This window comes from Bos indicus, chromosome 2 (genome assembly GCF_029378745.1).
Source record: "Bos indicus isolate NIAB-ARS_2022 breed Sahiwal x Tharparkar chromosome 2, NIAB-ARS_B.indTharparkar_mat_pri_1.0, whole genome shotgun sequence".
NCBI classification, from domain to species: Eukaryota; Metazoa; Chordata; class Mammalia; order Artiodactyla; family Bovidae; genus Bos; species Bos indicus.
This window is the reverse complement of record NC_091761.1, coordinates 127,103,641-127,127,381: the sequence shown is the minus strand read 5'-3', so window position 1 is coordinate 127,127,381 and position 23,741 is coordinate 127,103,641. Positions and strand designations below refer to the sequence as shown.

Sequence of the window (23,741 nt, the reverse complement as noted above, 5' to 3'; positions counted from 1 at the left end):
TCCAACAGACATTGGCATTTTGATCTCTGGTTCCTCTGCCTTTTCTAAAACCAGCTTGAACATCTGGAAGTTCATGGTTCACGTATTGCTGAAACCTGGCTTGGAGAATTTTGAGCATTACTTTACTAGCGTGTGAGATGAGTGCAATTATGTGGTAGTTTGAGCATTCTTTGGCATTGCCTTTCTTTGGGACTGGAATGAAAACTGACCTTTTCCAGTCCTGTGGCCACTGCTGAGTTTTCCAAATTTGCTGACATATTGAGTGCAACACTTTCACAGCATCATCTTTCAGGATTTGAAATAGCTCAACTGGAATTCCATCACCTCCAATAGCTTTGTTTGTAGTGATGCTTCCTAAGGCCCACTTGACTTCACATTCCAGGATGTCTGGCTCTAGGTGAGTGATCACACTATCGTGATTATCTGGGTCGTGAAGATCTTTTTTGTACAGTTCTTCTGTATATTCTTGCCACCTCTTCTTAATATCTTCTGCTTCTGTTAGGTCCATACCATTTCTGTCCTTTATCGAGCCCATCTTTGCATGAAATGTTCCCTTGGTATCTCTCATTTTCTTGAAGAGATCTCTAGTCTTTCCCAATCTATTGTTTTCCTCTATTTCTTTGCATTGATCACTGAGGAAGGCTTTCTTACCTCTCCTTGCTATTCTTTGAAAATGACATCAACATCCTGCAAAGTTCCCCAATATTTTTTAGAGAGAACATCAGGAACTTCCCTGGTGGTCCAGTGGTTAAGACTGTGTTCCCATTGCAGGGAGCATGGGTTTGATCCCTGGTCAGGGAGCTAAGATCCTGCATGCCACACAGTGTGGCCAAACGATAAAAAATAAAGTTATGGGAAAAAGTTGCAGACTTTTAGAAAAGTTGCAAAAAATACTACAAAGATTCATATTTATCCTTCACCCAGATTCCTCTGAGTTCAGTTCAGTTCAGTTTAGTCTCTCAGTCATGTCCAACTCTTTGCGACCCCATGGACTGCAGCACACTAGGCTTCCCTGTCCATCACCAACTCCTGGAGCTTGCTCAAACTCGTGTCCATCGAGTCAGTGATGTCCTCAACCATCTCATCCTCTGTCGTCCACTTCTCCTCTTGCCTTCAGTCTTTCCCAGCATCAGGGTCTTTTCCAATGAGTCAGTTCTTTGTGTCAGGTGAGCAAAGTATTGGAGCTTCAGCATAATGTTAGTGTTTCACCCTGTTCACTTGGTGTGTACTCTCTCCACACACACACACACGCACGTGCATGCAGGTTTCAGAACTATTTGGGAATAAGTTGCAAGCATGATGCCACTTACTCCTAAGTACTTAACTGTGTGTCTCTGAAAGGTCAATTCTACTTTTCTCCATAACCACAGTAAAACCAGAAAATTAACATTGATACAATACTATCTGATTGTATCATTCACATTTTGTCAATTATCTTGACAAGTGTCCTTTAAAGTAGCAATGATAATAATAATAGTAGTAGTTGTTACTTCTGCTCCAGCATCACACCCAAGATCATGTATTGCATTTAGTTCATGTCACTTTAGTCTCCTTTAGCTGGAACAATTCCTCAGTCTTGTCTTTTCTTTCATGACCTTGATTTTTTGAAGAGTAAAGGCCATTTATGTTGTAATGGTGGTGGTGGTTTAGTCACTAAGTCATGTCCAACTCCTACAACCCCATGGACTGTAGCCCGCCAGGCTCCTCTGTCAGTGGGATTTCCCAAGCAAGAATACTGGAATGGATTGTCATTTCCTCCTCCAGGGTATCTTCTCAATCCAGGAATCGAACCTGCATCTCTTGCTTGGCAGACAGACTCTTTACCGCTACACCACCAGGCTTCCCTTTATGTTGTGAGTTGTCCCTCAATTTGAGTCTGTCTGATCTTTCCTCATGATTCAGTTCAGGTTTGCTTTCTTGGCAAGATTACCAGTGAAACGGCATAGTAAACGGCATGTGGTATCTGTTTGTCCACATTAATAGTTTTTAAAATTATATACTAATAACAGCGTTATTGAGTTATAATTCACATATAATAAAAGTCACCGTTTTAAAGTGTAAAATCCAGTGGATTTTAGTGTATTCCCAGAGTTGTACAGTCATTATCACAATCAATTTTAAAACATTTCATCACCCCCAAAAGACCCCATCCCCATTACTAATCATTCTCTGTGTCCTTTTCCCCAGTCCATCTAACCAGTAATCTACTTTCTGTTGGCATGAATTTGCCTATCCTGGATATTTCATGTAAATAAAACCTGTGCAGCTTTTTGTATCTGGCTTCTTCCACTCAACACAGTGTTTGCAAGGTTCATCCATGCTGGAGCAGGTATCAGCACCGCATCCCTTTTTATGGCCAAATAATATTCCATTGCATGATGTCTATTTACACATTCTATTGATTCATTCATCAGTCAAAGAGCCTCTTGATGAAGGTGAAAGAAGAGAGTGAAAAAGCTGACTTAAAACTCAACATTCAGAAAACTAAGATCATGGCATCTGGTCCCATCACTTCATGGCAAATAGATGAAGAAACAATGGAAACAGTAACAGACTTTATTTTTCTGGGCTCCAAAATCACTGCAGATGGTGACTGCAGCCATGAAATTAAAGGATGCTTGCTCCTTGGAAGAAAAGCTATGACCAACCTAGACAGCGTATTAAAAAGCAGAGACATTACTTTGCTGACAAAGGTCTATCTAGTCAAAGCTATGGTTTTTCCAGTAATCATGTATGGATGTGAGAGTTGGACCATAATGAAGGCTAGCACCAAAGAATTGATGCTTTTGAACCCTGGTGTTGGAGAAGACTCTTGAGAGTCTGTTGGACTGCAAGGAGATCAAACCAGTCAGTCCTAAAGGAAATCAGTCCTGAATATTCATTGGAAGGACTGATACTGAAGCTGAAATTCCAATATTGGCCACCTGATGAGAAGAACTGACTCATTAGAAAAGACCCTGATGCTGGGCAAGATTAAAGGCAGGAGGAAAAGGGGACAACAGAGGATGAGATGGTTGGATGGCATCACCGACTCAATGGACGTGAGTTTGAGCAAACTCCGGGAATTGGTGATGGACAGGAAGGCCTGGCATGCGGCAGTCCATGGGGTCGCCAAGAGTCAGACACCACTGAGTGACTAAACAACAACATATTTTGTTGCTTCATTCATCAGTCAGTGGACATTTGGGTTGTTTGCACTTCGGGGCTATTACAAATAGTGGTGCTATGCACTTGCGTGTACAACTTTCTGTGTGGACACATGTCTTTAATTTCCAGGGTATGTGTCAGGGTTCCCAATACCATGGCTAGTTGCAGTGATTCACCAGGATGGCTCCGAGGACCTGACACATAGTCCTACCGCTGGCTGATTTTCTGCACTGAAAGGACACAGAGCAAAATCAGCGAAGAGGAAATGTGCGCGCGGAAAGCCCAGAAGGAAACCGGGCCCAGCATGCAAGAGTGCTCTCTGGGTGGAGCCAAACAGAACACACTTCATTTATCTGAATTGGAAGGACAGGTGTGAGACGCTGTTCACCAGGGAAGCTCATTAGAGACTTAATGCCCAAAGTTTTCCTGGGGGCTGATCACGGAAGAACCCCCTGCCTAACATGTACCAAAATTCCACACTCCCGGAAGGGAAGCTGGTGTTCAGCATACACCAGGTTGTTGTGCCACCCGGGTGCAGTAAACCACCCTTACCCATCAGAGAATGGTCAGAACACTCACTGAACTCAAGTTCCCAGACACCAGCCAAGGGCCCAGTGTGCAAGCGGGGCCTTTCTAGGGGTAGAGTCTCAGGCCTGCTGTGTTGTCTCTGTTCTGTGCAGGTCTGCCCCGAGGAGTGCAATCTCTAGGTCACATGACACTCTGTATTTAACTTTTTATGCTAAACTGTTTTCCAAAGCAATTGCAGCCATCTTCATTTCTACCAGCAATTGATGAGGGTTCCAATTTTTTCACAGCCTGGCCAACACTTGTTATTGTCCATCTTGTTGATTACAGCCATCCTAGTGGAACTGATGGGTTTTTAAGTTGGTGAGTTGCAAGCATTTAGGACAGAAAAAGGAGGACCCATAGGGGCCAAAATGGGTTCTCTAAGAGCAGATCATACCAGTCTAACCCCTGATTTCTCTTTAAAAGAAAAAAACCCATCTATTTTCTCTGTACTGGGACAGAGTGTTTTTTGTGTTTCGGTTCTTTCCTTCACAATATCTTTGTACAGAAAATGGAGACACGGAGCTTGGACTGATTGGCAGATTCCTCCCATGTTGACAGATGACACTCAGAGAGCAAGGCTGGAGTCAGGTGAAGGGCCCCTGCTGCTGTTTCCCTGATTCTGTTTTCAGCCCAGCCATTGAATATTTCTGTCCAAAACTTGGGGGAGATGCAGATGGCAGAGCCATCAAAGCAGGCAAAATACCCCAAACAGGCAGACACACGCACACTGAATGATAAGATCTGGTTCCAGAAAGATCCTGACAGAACGGAATGGTATGCAGAGTCCAACGACATGCAGTTATTAAGCACAAATCGCAAATCCACACCCACAAAGTCTGGTCCAGATACATCTGGACCAGGGAGAGTTTGCACTTTGGTTTCTGTTTGTTACCAAAAACCAACCTTTACAAATGCGTAATAAAGTCTGGGCACCCTAGAAAAATGTTATGATCTATGCCTGCAGTTTCGGGGGATTCAGAGCTCTGCCATCAGGGGAACTGTTGAAGGAGCTGGTCTGTTCCACGGCCAGTCAGCAGCCTACAGTGGCTTGAGAGTTGGCTGCTCCTGCATGAAGATCTGTGGTCGGAGCGTATGAGCTGTCTTCCACAAGGCCTGCAGGGAAAAGCAGATTTGGATTGATTAAGAACTTTGTAAAACTCAGCAGTTGAATGAGCTGTCTGGTAAGATGGTGAGCACCCCATCACTCACAGTGTTCAAAGAGAGGTTACTTAGCCTTTTATTAAGGAGTTTGCACAGGGCAAGAGGTGGCCAGGTCACCTTTCAGGCCTTAGTTCAGTTCAGTCGCTCAGTCGTGTCCGACTCTTTGAAACCCCATGAATCGCAGCACACCAGGCCTCCCTGTCCATCATAAATTCCCGGAGTTCACTCAGACTCAAGTCCATCGAGTCAGTGATGCCATCCAGCCATCTCATCCTCTGGCATCCCCTTCTTCTCTTGCCCCCAATCCCTCCCAGCATCAGAGTCTTTTCCAATGAGTCAACTCTTCGCATGAGGTGGCCAAAGTACTGGAGTTTCAGCTTCAGCATCATTCCCTCCAAAGAAATCCCAGGGCTGACCTACTTCAGAATGGACTGGTTGGATCTCCTTGCAGTCCAAGGGACTCTCAAGAGTCTTCTCCAACACCACAGTTTAAAAGCATCAATTCTTCGGCACTCAGCCTTCTTCACAGTCCAACTCTCACATCCATCCATGACCACAGGAAAAACCATAGCCTTGACTAGACGGACCTTTGTTGGCAAAGTAATGTCTCTGCTTTTGAATATGCTGTCTAGGTTGGTCATAACTTTCCTTCCAAGGAGTAAGCGTCTTTTAATTTCATGGCTGCAGTCACCATCTGCAGTAATTTTGAAGCCCAAAAAAATGAAGTCTGACACTGTTTCCACTGTTTCCCCATCTATTTCCCATGAAGTGATGGGACCAGATGACATGATCTTAGTTTTCTGAATGTTGAGCTTTAAGCCAACTTTTTCACTCTCCACTTTCACTTTCATCAAGAGGCTTTTTAGTTCCTCTTCACTTTCTGCCATAAGGGTGGTGTCATCTGCATATCTGAGGTTATTGATATTTCTCCCGGCAATCTTGATTCCAGCTTGTGTTTCTTCCAGTCCAGCGTTTCTCATGATGTACTCTGCATATAAGTTAAATAAGCAGGGTGACAATATACAGCCTTGACATACTCCTTTTCCTATTTGGAACCAGTCCGTTGTTCCATGTCCAGCTCTAACTGTTGCTTCCTGAACTGCATACAGATTTCTCAAGAGGCAAATCAGGTGGTCTGGTATTCCCATCTCTTTCAGAATTTTCCACAGTTGATTGTGATCCACACAGTCAAAGGCTTTGGCATAGTCAATAAAGCAGAAATAGGTGTTTTTCTGGAACTCTCTTGCTTTTTCCATGATCCAGCGGATGTTGGCAATTTGATCTCTTCTGCCTTTTCTAAAACCAGCTTGAACATCAGGAAGTTCATGGTTCATGTATTGCTGAAGCCTGGGCTTGGAGAATTTTGAGCATTACTTTACTAGCGTGTGAGATGAGTGCAATTGTGCGGTAGTTTGAGCATTCTTCGGCATTGCCTTTCTTTGGGATTGGAATGAAAACTGACCTTTTCCAGTTCTGTGGCCACTGCTGAATTTTCCAAATTTGCTGACATATTGAGTGCAACACTTTCACAGCATCATCTTTCAGGATTTGAAATAGCTCAACTGGAATTCCATCACTTCCACTAGCTTTGTTCATAGTGATGCTTTCTAAGGCCCAACGGACTTCACATTCCAGGATGTCTGGCTCTAGGTCAGTGATCACACCATTGTGATTTATCTGGGTCATGAAGATCTTTTTTGTACAGTTTTTCTGTGTATTCTTGCCACCTCTTCTTAATATCTTCTGCTTCTGTTAGGTCCATACCATTTCTGTCCTTTATCGAGCCCATCTTTGCATGAAATGTTCCCTTGGTATCTCTCATTTTCTTGAAGAGATCTCTAGTCTTTCCCAATCTATTGTTTTCCTCTATTTCTTTGCATTGATCACTGAGGAAGGCTTTTTTATCTCTTCTTGCTATTCTTTGGAACTCTGCATTCAGATGCTTATATTTTTCCTTTTCTCCTTTGCTTTTCGCTTCTCTTCTTTTCACAGCTATTTGTAAGGCCTCCCCAGACAGCTATTAGAACTGCCTAAACCAGAAGCCAGGGACAGTCCATCTCTAAAGCCAAGCCCAGGGGTTGCCCAAGGCACACAGCACCAGTTCCAGGGTCATCCTCTTGCGTCCTCACGATCCTACTTGTCCATCAGGATGTTTGGGTGCCCGTGAAGCTCCCCTTGGGGCTTCCCTGGTGGCTCACGTGATAAAGAATCCACCTGCAGTGTGGGAGACCTGGGTTCGATCCCTGGGTTGGGAAGATCCCCTGGAGGAGGGCATGGCAACCCACTCCAGTATTCTTGCCTGGAGAATCCCCACGAACAGAGGAGCCTGGCAGGCTGCAGTCCATGCGATTGCAAAGAGTCGGACACGACTGAGCGACCAAGCGCAGCATGCACCCAGAAGCTCCCCTTGAGACACATGCCTTCTCCCGAGCGCTTCTGTTACTCCGAAGACACACCCCCTTTCAAATTTCCACTGAGACTTGAAAGATGAGCAGTTGGCAGGGAAGCGGAGGGAGGGGACTGGGGAGCACTCCCATAATGACTGCACCCCAAACTGCGGTGAGCACAGGACAGGCCACCTGGTAGGTTAGGGCGGGTGGGGAAGAGAAGTAAAGACTGCCTGGCTGTGACCTTTCCCGTCACCCCTGCTCATCCAGCGCCTGGGCTGGCGACCCAAGGTGCAGGCGCTAGGCTGAGCTTTCAAGGGTCTGTGTGCCCCTGGGCACATGCGCGTGTGACCGAGCAGCTTGATTGCCTTCCGAGTCCTGTCCCAGTGACGCAGGGATTGTGTGTGCCTTCCTTCCCCTCCATTGATTGAGAGGACTGTGAGAATGGGCCATGATCCAAACATCCCCACGTCCCTGCAGTGACAGCTCCTTTGAGAACACGTGGATACCTATGGTTCTCTTAATTACTCCTGCGCACCCACTTCCCTCTCTCTCTAGTAGGTGGGGCTTGGGGTGGGGCTCGGTCTTCGCCCTCCCGACCACCGACCTCCACTCCTGCTACTGCTATCTATGTTGGAACCGCCTCCTGCTGCTCCCCTACCCAGCCACCTCCCCCACAACTTAATTGAGGGCCTCCCCCCCAGAATAAGAGAGCCTGAGGGAGGAGGCTGGTCTCCCTTAAGTGCTCGTACCCGGCAATTAGTTTCCCTTATTGCCAATTCAAGATAAGTAGAAAATAACAGAGGAATGGAACCAGGACCGAAAGCCTGTGCCAAGTGCTTGGCATGCATTACCATGACATTCACATGTGTGTCTCATGGGAAGCCACAGAGCAGGCCAGGCACGGAGGTGGGATTTGCCGGCCTGGGAGTTGAAAGGGCTGTACACCACCAGTCCTGCTGACTGTGCCTCCCTGACCACCTTCCATCTCGGAGCCTCAGTTTCATCATCCCCGAAGTGGAGAGATAATACTAGATTATGCTAGTATATGATTTTATGGAGAGCGCAGGTCATAGCCCTGGCAGGTCTGCCCTCGGCCTGTGTGTTTGGGTCCCAGTGGTGAGTGTGGCAGTAGTTACTGTCTAGGTGTGCCTGGAAGACGTGGCTTGGCACCAGGAGTGGAAGAGCATGGAGAGTGCAGAGGGCATTGTCCAGAAAGACAGAGCTGAAGCAGGAAGGTGGGCCGGGAGGCCGAAGGAGAAAAGCAGACGGGTGCCGGACAGTGTCTGGAAGTGAGCTGAGAAGTAGGAATAACACACACAGTAGACCCGTGGTTCTCAGGTGTGGCCCATGGACCATGGGGAGTCTCTTAGCCAAAAATCGCAGGTCCCACCCCAGACCTGCTGGATCAGAAACTCAAGGATGGGGCCCAACAGCCTGTTTTAACAAGCTCCCCAGGTGACACGGATGCAGTCCAGGTCTGAGAACTAATAAGGTGGATGAGAGGAGGGGAGGATGGATAAGGCTTGGAGAACTCAGTGGGCATTTTAAAGGCTGAGCAGGAAGGAGGACTTGTGTTTATTGATCACTTGCTGTGTCAGGTCGAAAACTGGGCATTTCCAGCTACTTGCTTTCATTTAAACCTTTCAGGATTGTGGCAGAGCAGGCCTTGGTATTCCCATCTCAGAGATGAGACAGCTGAGGCTTAGAGACTTTTAGTCACTTGCCAAAATCAAAGAGAGAGTGGCAGAGAGAGAATTAGAAGCCAGGCCTCTCTGGCCCGGAAGCCTGACTTCCTTCCACTAGCCCAGGCTGCCTCCCACCTCCCTGTCCCTCAGGAGTGCCTCCACTGCCTGGCCTGGCCCCTTCCTCAACCCCATGGTCACCCCAGAGCTCTGCTCAGCTGTCCTCCTCCTTCAGCCTGCCATCAAAGGCAAAAGGCAGACCTGGGGAGGGGCGGGGTAGCAGGGCTGGGGACAAATGTCGCCTTGCATCCCTCCAGCCTCCAGTGCTAAGCACAGTTAGGGGACAAAGGTTCTTCTGTGATGCTCCCAAGGGGCTGACATAATTGACCCAATGGTGGTGTTCATGGTAAAGAACCCGCCTGCCAATGCAGGAGATGTAAGAGATGCGGATTCGATCCCTGGGTCAAGAAGATCCCCCGGAGAAAGGAATGGCAACCCACTCCAGTGTTCTTGCCTGGAAAATCCCATGGACAGAGGAGCCTGGCGGGCTACAGTTCATAGGGTCACAAAGAGTCGGTCATAACTGGAGTGACTTAGCACAGTAGGATCTCATGCACGCACTGGGAGACAAAGCTGACAGATACTCGTTGCCAAGACCTGTGCAGGGTGCTTTGGGGAAACTGAGGCAAAGAAAGTATAGTTTAATGGCTTTCAAGAGTTCATGGTCCAGAGCCAGTGAAGCAAAAACCAACAGTGACCCCCTGGGGTGCTTGGAGGCCTGAGACAGCCAAGCCCAGTGTTGGAGGAGTTCAAGGAGACTCCTACAGTGACGTCAGGGAACAGACTTAAGACTCTGGGCCACAGGGCATGCTCTCAAGTCCTGGCATTCTCACTGACTCACTGGATAACCCCAGGCAGGTTACCTCCGGTCTTGACCTGTCTCCTTATCTACTTATCTACAAAACGGGAGTTAATCCTTCCCGCAGGGGATGGTTCTATTAGATTCTAACAGACATCCCTCAGGGAGTTTCATTTCCTTCCCTTCAAAGGGTCACCTTAAGTCCAAGAAGGCTTCACGGAGGAGCTGTCTTTCCACGATGGCACTCACATCCGGATGGCCAGAAGGAACTTAGTATCGTTTGTGTCATCTCTGTGGAATCTGTGGGCAGACGCAGCATGCGTGGGGTGGTCTAAGGAGAACGGTCTTCCAGGTGTAACTATGAAAATGATGGGGAGAGGAAGCTGTCTTTCTCAGCGTGGAAGATTGTTTTCGTAATGTGGTTTCAAATCTCGCTGCAGGAGGCGAGGCCGTGCGGCCAGCCCGTGCTGCCGCGACTCTCCACGCTCAACCTCTGTCTCTGCTCTTCCTTACAGATGATGCAGTTCGCCTGGCAGAGCTACAAGCGCTACGCGATGGGGAAAAACGAGCTCCGGCCCCTCACGAGAGATGGCTACGAGGGGAACATGTTCGGTGAGCTGACCTCGGGAGAAGCCCTGCCCCTGGGGGCCGAGCAGTATCCCTGCTCGGGGACAGTTTTATTGTTGGCATTTTCGCCTCCTGAGTGGTGTCCCTCTTTCTCCAGACCTGGAGGCTCCTAAGTGTGCGTTCCCTTCGGGGTTGTCTAGGTTGCTGAGCCTTCTAGGTTTGAGGAAAACCCACATGCTTCTCCCTCACCTCAAACTCTTCTTTCTATGCACCTGTTAATTTTCAGAGCAGACAGACTTGGAAATGTGAGTGGGGACAGTGAGTGGTGGACACGTGTTTCCACAGAGAAGGCAGGCAGATCTGAAGGACACAGAGGATGGGGTTTAAATCCGCTCCTTCAGGCGGCTGTAAAATGATCTGCGATGTTTGCCTAGAGAAACCAGACACGCCTCTGATAAACTGGGCATGCACACTGCCTTGAGGGTCTTGGGGGCATGTCTGTCGCCGGCCGGCTTGGTGAACACACAGTCATGTTAGGGAGCCCCCCAGGTGCCGCTGCATGTTGGCAGCTTGAGTTTGACCTGCAGCCTCACTGCGCGACCTCTCTGCCCTTTGCCACCACGAGATCTCCTCACCCAGAGCCTCGAAAGCCCCTCTCAGCTGGAGAGTCTACAGAGTGCCTCATTGTCAGCACAGCTTCAGGTTTCAAATGTAATTCCTGGACAAACTGCCAGCTCCCTTGTCTACAGGCCTTTCACGTGAGAAGATGCTGGAGGCACCGGGCTTTCTTCTTCCCTGAGAGACAGGAGCTATTTGGGCAGAGCGGGGCTGGAGACAGAAATTCCTCACCTGTATTTCCCAATCCTCAGAAGCACAGACTCCTGACACTGAGACCCAAAGACCTAAGTCAGATGAAATTCTCCAGAAAAATTTCAAAAGCAGGTTTACAAAGAGAAGCCTCCCATGCGTATTTGTGTTATGTGAAAAGAGACCCAGGATCTACACCAGGCAGCATCCTGACCCTTCTGGCTGTTCAGACAGTTCACTTCCCTTGGGTAGGAGGATGGGATTTGGGTGAATCTTGCTTTTTTTCCCCTAATTATGATAGGCATGTAGGGGATAAGAGAAAGTATCAAAAGTGTAACGCTGGCAAAAAATAACTCATTCTACCACACAGACGCAGCCTCTGTGGACATCTTGGCTTTGTTGTTGTTCGGTTGCTCAGTTGTGTGACTCTTTGTGACCCCATGGACTGCAGCATGCCAGGCTTCCTTCCCAGAGCTTGCGCAAACTCATGTCCATCAAGTCAGTGATGCCATCCAACCACCTCATCCTTTGTCGTCCCCTTCTCCTCCTGCCTTCAGTCTTTCCCAGCATCAGGGTCTTTTCTAATTTGTCAGCTCTTCACATCAGGTGGCCAAAGTATTGGAGCTTCAGCTTCAGCATAAGTCCTTCCAATGAATATTCAGGATTGAATTCCTTTAGGGTGGACTGGTTTGATCTCCTTGCAGTCCAAGGGACTCTCAAGAGTCTTCTCCAACACCACAGTTCAAAAGCATCAGTTCTTTGGCACTCAGCCTTCTTTATGGTCCAACCCTCACATCCATTCACGACTACTGGAAAAACCATAGCTTTGACTAGACGGACCTTTATCAGCAAAGTAATGCCTCTGCTTTTTAACATGCTGTGGCTTATTTCCTTTCAATCTTTTCTTCAGTATTCTCTTCCTTCTTCTCTATATAATATTATGTTCCTTCTTTTTTAATGTTACATCATGTGTTTCATTAATTCATGTAAAATTTTTCATAAAGAATATTTTTTTTTTTTTTTAATTTCAGGTATACACGTGCTCCCCATCCTGAACCCTCCTCCCTCCCCCCTCCCCATACCATCCCCCTGGGCCGTCCCAGCGCACCAGCCCCAAGCATCCAGCATCGTGCACTGAACCTGGACTGGCATCTCGTTTCATACATGACATTTCACATGTTTCAATGCCATTCTCCCAAATCTTCCCACCCTCTCCCTCTCCCACAGAGTCCATAAGACTGTTCTATACATCAGTGTCTACTTTGCTGTCTCGTATACAGGGTTATCGTTACCATCTTTCTAAATTCCATATATATGCGTCAGTATACTGTATTTATGTTTTTCCTTCTGGCTTACTTCACTCTGTATAATAGGCTCCAGTTTCATCCACCTCATCAGAACTGATTCAAATGTATTCTTTTTAATGGCTGAGTAATACTCCATTGTGTATATGTACCACAGCTTTCTTATCCATTCATCTGCTGATGGACATCTAGGTTGCTTCCATGTCCTGGCTATTATAAACAGTGCTGCAATGAACATTGGGGTACACGTGTCTCTTTCCCTTCTGGTTTCCTCAGTGTGTATGCCCAGCAGTGGTATTGCTGGATCATAAGGCAGTTCTATTTCCAGTTTTTTAAGGAATCTCCACACTGTTCTCCATAGTGGCTGTACTAGTTTGCATTCCCACCAACAGTGTAAGAGGGTTCCCTTTTCTCCACACCCTCTCCAGCATTTATTATTTGTAGACTTTTGGATCGCAGCCATTCTGACTTGTGTGAAATGGTACCTCATAGTGGTTTTGATTTGTATTTCTCTGATAATGAGTGATGTTGAGCATCTTTTCATGTGTTTGTTAGCCATCTGTATGTCTTCTTTGGAGAAATGTCTATTTAGATCTTTGGCCCATTTTTTGATTGGGCCATTTATTTTTCTGGAGTTGAGCTGTAGGAGTTGCTTGTATATTTTTGAGATTAGTTGTTTGTCCGTTGCTTCATTTGCTATTATTTTCTCCCATTCTGAAGGCTGTCTTTTCACCTTGCTAATAGTTTCCTTTGATGTGCAGAAGCTTTTAAGTTTAATTAGGTCCCATTTGTTTATTTTTGCTTTTATTTCCAATATTCTGGGAGGTGGGTCATAGAGGATCCTGCTGTGATGTATGTCAGAGAGTGTTTTGCCTATGTTCTCCTCTAGGAGTTTTCTAGTTTCTGGTCTTACGTTGAGATCTTTAATCCATTTTGAGTTTATATTTGTATATGGTGTTAGAAAGTGTTCTAGTTTCATTCTTTTACAAGTGGTTGACCAGATTTCCCAGCACCACTTGTTGAAGAGATTGTCTTTAATCCACTGTATATTCTTGCCTCCTTTGTCAAAGATAAGGTGTCCATATGTGCGTGGATTTATCTCTGGGCTTTCTATTTTGTTCCATTGATCTATATTTCTGTCTTTGTGCCAGTACCATACTGTCTTGATAACTGTGGCTTTGTAGTAGAGCCTGAAGTCAGGTAGGTTGATTCCTCCAGTTCCATTTTTCTTTCTCAAGATCATAAAGAATATTTTTAATGGGGAGACTTCTCTGGTGGTCCAGTGGTTAAGACTCTGCCATGGCAGGGGGCACAGGTTCGATCTCTGGTCGGGCAACTAAGATATCCTACATGCCATGTGGTATGGCCAAAAAAAAAAGAATATTTTTATTGGATACAGTTATTGCATTGATGTGCCATAATTCATTTGACCATTCCACTGATGTTGGACAAATGTTCTTTCCAATTTTTCACCAATAGAGATAGCACATTGTTACCATCTTTGTGTACAAAATGTTGTCTTAGGACAGGTTTGGAGAGAGGACTCCTGAGTTGGAAGGAGGAAGGCAGATATTTCTTTAACCTCAAGTATGAAATGTGTGGATTCCAGTTTTGGAGGCTTACTACCCTCCCTGCCCAGATCATGGAGCTTCCCCAGTACCCGCATCAGCCCTGGGGAAAGATGGCCAGTGTGGCTCTCATCAGAGTTGTTAGAGCTTTGGTTACTAGTGTCATCGAGGGAGGTAATCCTTTCCTCTCTGCACAGGGTGCAAATATTCAGGAAACTGGTGGAGGTGGATGGGGGGCTGTTGATTTCTGAAACTGCAGAGCGTGGGCTTAGCTACTGCTGTGACCACTCATGGCGATAGAGGGAGCACCCATGGGGAGCATACTGGGAGGAACTGGGCTGAACCAAGTCCCATTTTATGAAATTCCTCAGGGCCTGTGATGTACATCTCAACCCTCCAACCCCTTTCCCATCACGGAGCCTGAGGGAGAGAGGACAGCTGGGAACGATGCAAAGAAACCTGGATCTTGAACCAGGAGACCTGGGTGCAAGTCCTCACTCTGCCCTGAACTATCTGTGTGTCCAAGTCCAGGTCACTTGACCTCTCTGGGCTCCTGTTCATTCATCTTTCACACTCGGGTTGCTACGAGAGGGTGCAAGAACACCCTGAACAAAGGGCCAAGTATATAGGAGTGATTTAAGACTTCCACTGTAGTACATGTGGTTGGCAGTTGCCCAGGTGAGCCCACGGCGGGTGCTGAGGCCCCTGTCTCCCATGAGCAGCCTTGGCAAGGCCCTGGGTGCCCCGTCACCCCATGCCCGCAGCAGTCCTGGCAGTGAAGCGAGGCCTGCCTTCTGCAGCCAGCAGTTGAGCCGCAGTGGGCGGCTGTCTCCTGGGAAAAGAGGACACGCAGGGCCCCAGGCACTGGACAAGGGGAAACTAGCCTTGGTTTCTTGCTCTTTCACTCAGCAGCTGCTTGTTTAGCGCCACGTCTGGCGCTGACTGCTGGGGACGCAGGGGTAAATGGTACAGCGATAACTCCACCAGCTCTGCCAAGATGTACACTGGGAACCCTTCCTTGGGGCCCCTCTGGGGTCATCTAGGCGCTCTCAGAATGAAGGACAACTAGAGGGGATCAACAGACCTTGTCTGGCTTGTGATTCTGGGCCCCTGGAGTCCAGCAAGTTCAGATTGACTTCACTATTTCCTATCTGAGTGACCCTGGGCAAGGCGTTTCTCCCTGAGCCTGAGTTTTCTGTAAAGTGGAACTAATGAAAACATTATCCCAGGGCCTTCCCCAGTGGTCCAGTGGTTAAGAATCTGCCTGCCAATGCAGGGGACATGGGTTCGATCCCTGGTCTGAGAAGATCCCACACGCCATGGAGCAACTAAGCCCATGTGCCTACTGAGGCCACACTGTAGAGCCCATGAGCCCCAGCTACTGAAGCCCACATACCTAGAGCCCATGCTTTGAAACAGGAGATGCCCCTGTTCTCTGCAACTAGGGAAAGCCTGTATGCAGCAATGAAGACCCAGCACAACCCCTAACCCCCAACAAAAAAAAGTAAATAAATCAATCTTTAAAAAAAAAAAAAGGAACACATTACCCCAGCCCAGCCCAGGGCTTCCCGACAGAACTGTCTTAATAGGTGGTAGTTACGCTTATCATTGCCACAAATGGATCTGAGATACAGAGGCTTATGGGAACACCCCCGGAGGAGGAGGGTTTCGGGGCATTTGAGAAGCCTGGAGGAGGTTCTAGTTTGGGTTGGACCCGTGAGGGACTTGGAAGCCAGACTATTCTAGAAGGTAGGAGATGAACTGGCCTGAATTAAGCTGCTTGTCACACCACTGCTGCTTTTGCTGGACTCATACGGGCTTATGGGTGGCATCAGTCCTGGGCTCTGGCAGCCTCTGTCATCAGTCACCTCACTGGAAGCTGAGCCCTGCAGGGCATGGTCAGCTGTCAGCCATCCCCACCCTGCTCTGCCCAGCTGGGTGGATGTTTGGGGTCCCTGAGCTGCATGCTGGTGCGTGTTGGTCTGGCGTGGGCTCTGACATCCTCCCCGGGCCTGCAGGACCAGGAGAGTTGCATACGGGGAGGAGTGACGGGTTCACGCCAGTGCCTGGCTCTGCAGGATTTACAGGGGCTGCAGCCAGGACATCGGATGTGGAGCCACATGGGGCTATTCACCTAACTGAATCTCTCCTCCCTGCCGCCCGTGTGTCCCTTCCTGAACCTGTTCTCACTTGGAGAGTCAGACCTCTGGGTGAGGCACCTCTCAAGCTAGCTTTTGTGTCCTGAGCAATTGAGTGTTAAAGTGGCTTTCAATTCACCGCAGTCCTGCTCTGCAGATCCTGCCAGAAAATGCCCTCAAGACCCTAGTGCTGGCTGCCAGCAGGGAGAACATGGCCTGCTCCTCACGGGCACAACCGACACGCAGTGGCGATGCTCTCATCACTGTGAAGTCACAGAGGTGAGCCCGCCACTTGAAAAACATATTCGAGGAGGAGAGTGTAGAGGACCTGCCTTAAAGCCGCTGCTGGGGATGCAGTTCACTCAGTACTCAGAGGCCCAGCCTCCTTACCTGTAAAAGGGGCTGCTGCTAGAACGTGGGGCAAGCTGAAGAGCACGGACTCTAAGACCGGACAGCTTGGGCTTGCATGCTACCCTGCCACTTCCCAGCTCTGTGACCTTAGGCAAGTTCCTTAACCTTTCTGGGCCTCAGTTTCCAGCTATGAAGTGGGGACAGTCATGTCGACTCACAGGATTGTTTTGAGAACTGAATGAGTTAATACGTGAGAAGTGCTTGTATCCACGCCTGGCACATAGGAAGCATCCTTCAGTTCAGCCACTATGAGGATGATCTAAGACCCATAGGACAGCGTGCGCTTCTCCCACTTCGACTGGGCTGTGACCAAGTGTCTAGGACTCAGGGACCCACACAAGGACTCCAGGGCTTTCCCAGCCCTGATCCCTCCTGCCCTGTTCCCCGCAGCCCTCAAGTGCCCATGGCAGATCATGAGTGGGCAGGCCACTGGTAGGCAGTGTACCTCTCACCCTTTCAGTTAAGCAGGTTACAGTAGAATTTTTAACAGGGAAAAGTCAAGGGAAGGTTAGGGTTCAAGGCTGTGGAATAAATTGGCCTCCTGCCAGCAGAAGGGCTTCCAAGAGAGTAATGAGACCTCGCACTCAGTGCCAGCTGCCAGCCTTGAACCACTTAGCATTAAAACTCCCAAGAAGAGCAATCGTAAAACCTTCATTCTCCCTCAGCAGTGGGGGAAATCAGTACTGGATACAGAGTCTTGGGAGGTCTCCACCAGAGAGGCCCTTTGATGACAAGTCCAACTCCTTCATCTTAGATGTGGGGAAACCAAGCCCAGAGCAGGGAAGGCACTCGCCCAGGGTGACGCAGCATGCTAATTGTAGGTCTGGAATTTGAACTCTGGAGGCCAAAGTCCCAGCCCTGGGCTCTTTGCACCACCCACTCTGAGATTAGCCCAATTGACAAAGCAAAGCCTGTGGTCCTGGGCAGATCACCACCAGGAGCTGGACTTTCTCAGAACTCTAACAAGAGTAAATTGTCTTTCAGGAGGTGTATGATTTAGGGGCCAAGAGCCCACCTGCTTCCTGTACATATATCACACCTGGCACTATAGCTGCTTTCTCTCATGTCCTCCTCACAGCTCTGCTAAGATAGGAATTATCCACTTATCCCCATTTCACAGATGAGGAAACTGAGGCCTGAAAAGTTTTAGGACTTGCTTAGTCATACAGTAATCAAACAGAGACTTGATCACAGCTCCGTCGGATTCCACAAACCACCAACACTGTCCTGTCTCCCAGTGACTGCATGGGCATCTGTAGAGAAGGGAGTGGAGCCAGGGGATGGTCTCCGGGTGGGTGGTATTGCTGCTTCTGCTCCACTAACCTCAGGGAAGCCCAGACTGTATTTCAGGTCGGGGTCTGCAGCCACCCATCCGAAGGCATCATGACTTATTAGATATCAGTTGACTATACAGGGCCTGGGAAAAACATCCCTCTTTTCTGCCACCATAGGCAAATATTTTATCTCTGCCCAACAGTCTAAAAACACCTACTTGCAAAACACCGTTGGCTGTCAGCATGATGGATTTGATGAACCATGGATTTGAGAACCAGGCCAGTCTGAGTTTGAATCCCAGATCTGCCTCTTACTAGTCATGTGACCTTAGGCCAGATTCTTAAACTCTTTGCACCTCAGTTTCTCCATCTGTACCATGAGGATAATAACCTACTTCACTCAGCAGTGGCGAGGAATAGGTAAAAGTTGATGTGTGGAAAACCTGCCCATATGCTTAAATATACTTGCCCATATGCACTCATTAACAGTAAGCTACTGCCATTATTACTGTGTCTATTGTAAAATAATTGTGAGAATAATTACATCCCAAGGAAAACAGCAGTGCCTGGCACACAGTAGGCTCTTGATAAATATTGTCGAATGAATGAATTGCCCCCTGCAGTCTCTGCCTGCCCTGTTTTCCCTGAGGCCCTTCTTCCTGGCCCTGGTCTGCTCGCATCTTCTGCAGCTGGCTTGACCTCCCCCATCACAAGGTGCGTTAGGAGTCAGCAGGCTGACCCTGAAAGAGCAGCAGTCCTGCTTAGTCAGCGGCTCTGATCTCGGGCATCTTCTCTTTGGAGGATAGAGGTGCTTGTGTGGCCAGAATATCTGAGCCAGCCCCAGGTGACCCTGAGAGCCCCGGATTGGATTTTGCCTCCACCTGCTGAATTCCTGATAGAACTCCCCAACCAGAGCCCCATTTCAAGGGATGATTTATGGCCTTGGGTGAGTCAAGAGCTAAAATGAACACAGCACGATTTTCAGATCACAGCCCGGGAATGTTTGGCCTTGGCAGAGAGGGGGAAAAAATCATCTTTGCCTTGTAAACGGAGCAACTATGATGTTGAAGAGGGAATCAATCTAGGCCCCAAGATGTCATTTTTACAATTATGCTGTGGCGTTTGACTTAGCAGTGCCTTCCACAAAATGTTCACAGTCTCTCTCTCTCTTTCTCTCTCTCTCTCTCTCTCTCTCTCTCACACACACACACACACACTGCAGTGTGGCTGCCAGGGGAACTGCACGCTTTGCAGACCATTCGGGGAAATCAGTCATTTCCCCATTTTCCACGGATCTCCACGTTGTTTCCATGGGTCTCTGAGTCTGTTTCTGGGTGGCAGCAGTTTTGACTTTGGAGATGTGCCCAGGCTCAAATCCCTGGTTCAGATTTACCTGCTGATTTAAACTGGACAAGAGACAGAGTTCTCTGAACCTCAGTTTACTCACCTGTAAAGGGGCCAGCAGGCCTTGGTCCTCCCAGTACAGGGCCTGCACTTAGTAACTCCTCATGAAACAGTAGATTTTTCTTCCCCAAGTACATGTACACCCTTCCCAGTCCTTTTCCTGTCTCCTGTCTTATCACAGGGCACTTGGACTTATCTGGTTGAAAATGCCATATCTGCTCATACAAGTTTTGTTTTTCAGAGGTTTGGGTTTTGTTTTGTTTTTCTGAAAAACAAAACAAAACACCAAGTGTTCTTGGAAAATTGATGTCAGGCCATGCCGCTCCCTGATTTTGGCCGGCCGTGGTGCACATTCCTGGCCCAAGCTTGGAGTTTGTTTTGAGAAAGAGCTGTCATCAGCCTCAGCGGAGGTGATGATGTCGCAATTCCTTGGGTAGACTGGGTCAGGCTTCAGGGCAGCGAACAGACCTTCCCGGCAGTCACGTGTCTGAGGAGCCCAGGCTGCTCCATCCGGAGGCCAGAGGCTGTCAAAGCTCAGAGGAAATGGATTAGAAGCAGTGGTCACTGGCAAATGGCCTTTAGTGCAAGGAGGGAAGTAGGATGAAAGTATGTACCCCACGCGTGTGAAGGACAGATAGGACTGGCAACTGCTGGTCGGGTTCTGCCCCCCGTGGTGGCCTCCCTGTGGCCTCGAATGACAGATCCACAGTTCCCTGGCCACCTTCTAAAGACCAGAATGTCCATCTGGGTGGTTAGCAAAGCAACAGGCTTACCTCTAAATCAGCCTGCTGGACTTTCAGGCTCTTGGGCAGCTGACCGTTCAGAGCCTGCTGCTCTGCACCCTCCTCCCCGCGAAGATTTTGTTTTTTCTCCCCAAGCAGTTTCTAATTAGGATGCATCTTGGCTGTTTTCTTTTTCTTTTCATTTAAAAGGCTTCCCACCAGCACAGAGCGTAATTTATTTCTTCAGAAAATATAGCAGCAGGTTGTTGTAAAAAGAAAACTCCAGGCTCAGAGCTTTGGGTCCCCATCCCAGCCCTGGCGCCAGCAGCCAGGAGAGCCGGCGACCTCCTCTGGGCCCCGTCTTTGCTTTAGGACAAAGAGGTTTGCACCCTGGGCTCTCGGCGTCCTCTCTGTGACTCTTGGTTGGTTACTAGGCTGATGCCTTTTTTTTTTTTTTTTTTTGCCTCAGAGAAGCTATTTGGGATATACTGATTCTCTTGAAATCTGAAATTTTAGTGACAAGTCTTGCTCCTGTTGGGCAGGAGTGAGTCAGGGTATCTATTCCCAGAGGAAGTTACTGGCGATGCATAAGATGATTCATATTGAAACTGACATTGCCTCCTGAGAGTGACGTGTTCCTGCCCAATTTCCAAAGACCTTCCCTTCCTTGGAAACAAGGCAGAGCCCACAGCAGACAGCCAGCCTTCTTTTCTTCGCACCACATTGATGGCAAGTACTTGCCAAATTTCCCAGCAAACTCAGTGACAAATAGGTATGTGAATTCACAGAATCTCAAGACTGTCCGTGCCAGCTGGAGTCTTTGAAACCATCTGGTCCAGTGTCTAAAGATGGGGAAAGAGGCACAGCGGGACAGGGTCTCTCGGGAAGGCCTGACAGCCAGGACTTGAACTCTGGTCCTGTGACTTGAGCCATCATCTTTTTAATTAAATACTTAAAAAAAACTGAGATGTAACTTAGAATAAAACGCCCAAATCGTAAGTGCGCAGTCCAGTGAGCTTTACATGTAGATACACTCCCATAACCACCCCCACAGATCAAGACAGAGAGCATTTCTGTTATCCCTAGAATGTTCCCCCAGTACTTCCTGGTCAGCGGTCCCCAAGGGCCACAACTGTTCTGATTTCTATCACCTTACATTTGTTTTGTCTGCTTTAAAAGTTCCTATCATGGACTTCCCCGGTTGTCCAGTGGAAGTGGAGTCCAGGCTCCACGCTTCCAGTGCAGGCGGGGCAGGTTCCATCCCTTGTCAGGGAACTAAGATCCCACATACCTCAAGGTGCAGCCAGAAAAAAATAAGTTCATATCACTCTGTATGTACTTTTATGGTTTACTTTCTTTCACTCATGATTGTATCATGAAGGGTTCATTCTTTTTCAAATTTACCCATTCTACTGTTCCTGGACATCTTTGTTCCCAGTATTTGGTAATTATGAGAAAGCTGCTATAAACACTTCTTGTTTATTTGTTTGTTGAAAATTTAGTGATTGATTATATTTGCAATTATCACCACAATTAGTTTTAAAACATTTTTGCTGTCCCACAAGGAAGCTCTGCACCCTTTAGCTGTCACTCACCATTTCCCCCCAACCCTCCCTCCCCAACAGCCCTAAGCCACCACTAATCTGCTTTCTATCCCTTTATAGATTAGTCGATGTTTTTCTTGTTGTTTAATATTTATTTATTCCTGTGGCCACACCAGGTCTTGGTTGCAGGCTTCAGGATCTTTAGTTGCAGTGTGCGAACTGTTAGCTCTGGTATGTGGGATCTAGTTCCCTGACCAGGTATTGAACCTGGGCCCCTTGAATTTAGACCATGGAATCTTAGCCACTGGACCACCAGGGAAGTCCCCAGATTTGTCTATTCTGAACACTTCCTGTAAAAGGAACCATACAAAACTGGCCTTTTGTGAATAGCTTCTTTCACTAAGCATAATGTTTCAAGGTTCATCCAGACAGGAGCAGATATCACTACTTTATCCCTTTTTATTGGCAAGTAATATTCCTTTGTATGGGCATGCCACATTTTATTTATCCATTTAGCTGCCAGTCGATGTTTGGATTGTGTCTACTTTTCTTTGGATGTTACGAATGATACTGCTATGAACATTCATGTGTAAGTTTTTGTATATGAAATGTTGTTTTTTATTTCTTTTGGTATATGCCCAGGAATGGAATTGCTGAGTCATATGGTAACTGTATGTGCAAATTTTTGAGGAACTGCTACTGTTTTCCACAGTGGCTGCACCATTTACATTCCTATGAAGAGTATTTGAAGTTAATGAACACTTTGATATGTGCTTTTTGCTGGAAACAAGCAGTCATCTATGTTGAGATCTACCCAGGGTTTGAATTGCTGGGTACTTCTGTGTTCATATGTTGAGCTTTAGTTGAATGCTGCCAGCTTGCCAGAGAGGATAAGCCAGCAGTCCGCCAGCTGTGTGTGAGGTTCTGGCTGTACGATCCTCACTGGTGCTTGCTGTCCTCTGTGTGCTCAGTATTAGCCTCCTGCTGAATGCTGCCTCCCTCCGAATCAAAATCCCACCACACCCCACGTTCAAAGCGTCAGCTTCCTGGGCCTATGCTCCTCAAGGCAGAGCCGCCCTGTGCTGCTGGCCCAGCCCTGGTGTGGAGCTGGCCCAGGCCTGGTGTGGAGCTGGCCCCTGCCTCTCCTGCCTGGACTTACTGGTAGATGGAGGCTCTCAGGCCAGCCGGCCTCAAGTGCCTCCTTGCAGTGCAAGGAGCGGCCAGCAGTGGCTTCCTTCACTCTCCACTCCCCACAGTGTCTCCCCAGCACCATGGGTGGCCTCTCCACTTCCCAGCCCACTTGGCTATGACACACGAGCCAAGACGGTATGAACTGAAATTTCTCTAGTTCAGTTACTGGCTAGGAAAGGGGTCTTAACAGAGAAAATACTGACGTTGGAGTCAGGAGACTTGAGTTGTCCAAATCCCAGCTCTTCTGCTAACTCACTGGGTAAGTGGAAGTTTCCTTTCTGAACTCAGTTTTCTCTTCTGTGGACTGGGGGTGACAACACCTTCCTGGATCACAGGAGACCATTTCTTTATCTGCCAGTGATCATTCTGTGCCTACTGTGTGCCACTAGACCCCGCTGTAGACACAGGGCAGGTGCCAGGGAGCAAGATGGATGCCCACATGGATGTCCCAGGTTAGCAGGGAGATGCATGCATGAACTTGTAGTTTCAGTTAAGGCAATATGAGTGCTGTGAGGTATAAGCTCATACCAAGGGCTCCTTAACTTACCCTTGGAGGCATGGGCTTCAGAAGGATTTCCTGAGTGGGGAGGGGATGTGGCCTCTACTGAGGCCTGAAACATGAATGGAGCGTAAGAGCAGGGTCATGGGTACAGAAACACACGTGCAAAGACTTCAAAGGGGAGGTTGAGCAAGACTACGGCCCTGCTGCTGCTGCTAAGTCGCTTCAGGCGTGTCCGACTCTGTGCGACCCCATAGACGGCAGCCCACCAGGCTCCCCTGTCGCTGGGATTCTCCAGACGAGAACACTGGAGTGGGTTGCCATTTCCTTCTCCAATGCATGAAGTGAAAAGTGAAAGCGAAGTCGCTCATTCCTGTCCAACTCTTAGCGACCCCATGGACTGCAGCCTACCAGGCTCCTCTGTCCATGGGATTTTCCAGGCAAGAGTGCTGAAGTGGGGTGCCATTGCCTTCTCCGAGACTATGGCCCCTTGGGGTCTAAAA

At 48.1% G+C, this 23,741-nt stretch overlaps 1 protein-coding gene across 1 annotated transcript in view; it reads left to right on the top strand.

The window, feature by feature from the left end:
- MAN1C1 (mannosidase alpha class 1C member 1) overlaps positions 1-23,741 on the top strand; it is a 154,519-nt gene that overhangs the window by 54,190 nt on the left and 76,588 nt on the right. Inside the window, exon 2 of the mRNA XM_070776262.1 lies at positions 10,325-10,421. Coding sequence (XP_070632363.1) covers positions 10,325-10,421 — 97 coding nt within the window. The remainder of the gene's footprint in view (positions 1-10,324; positions 10,422-23,741) is intronic.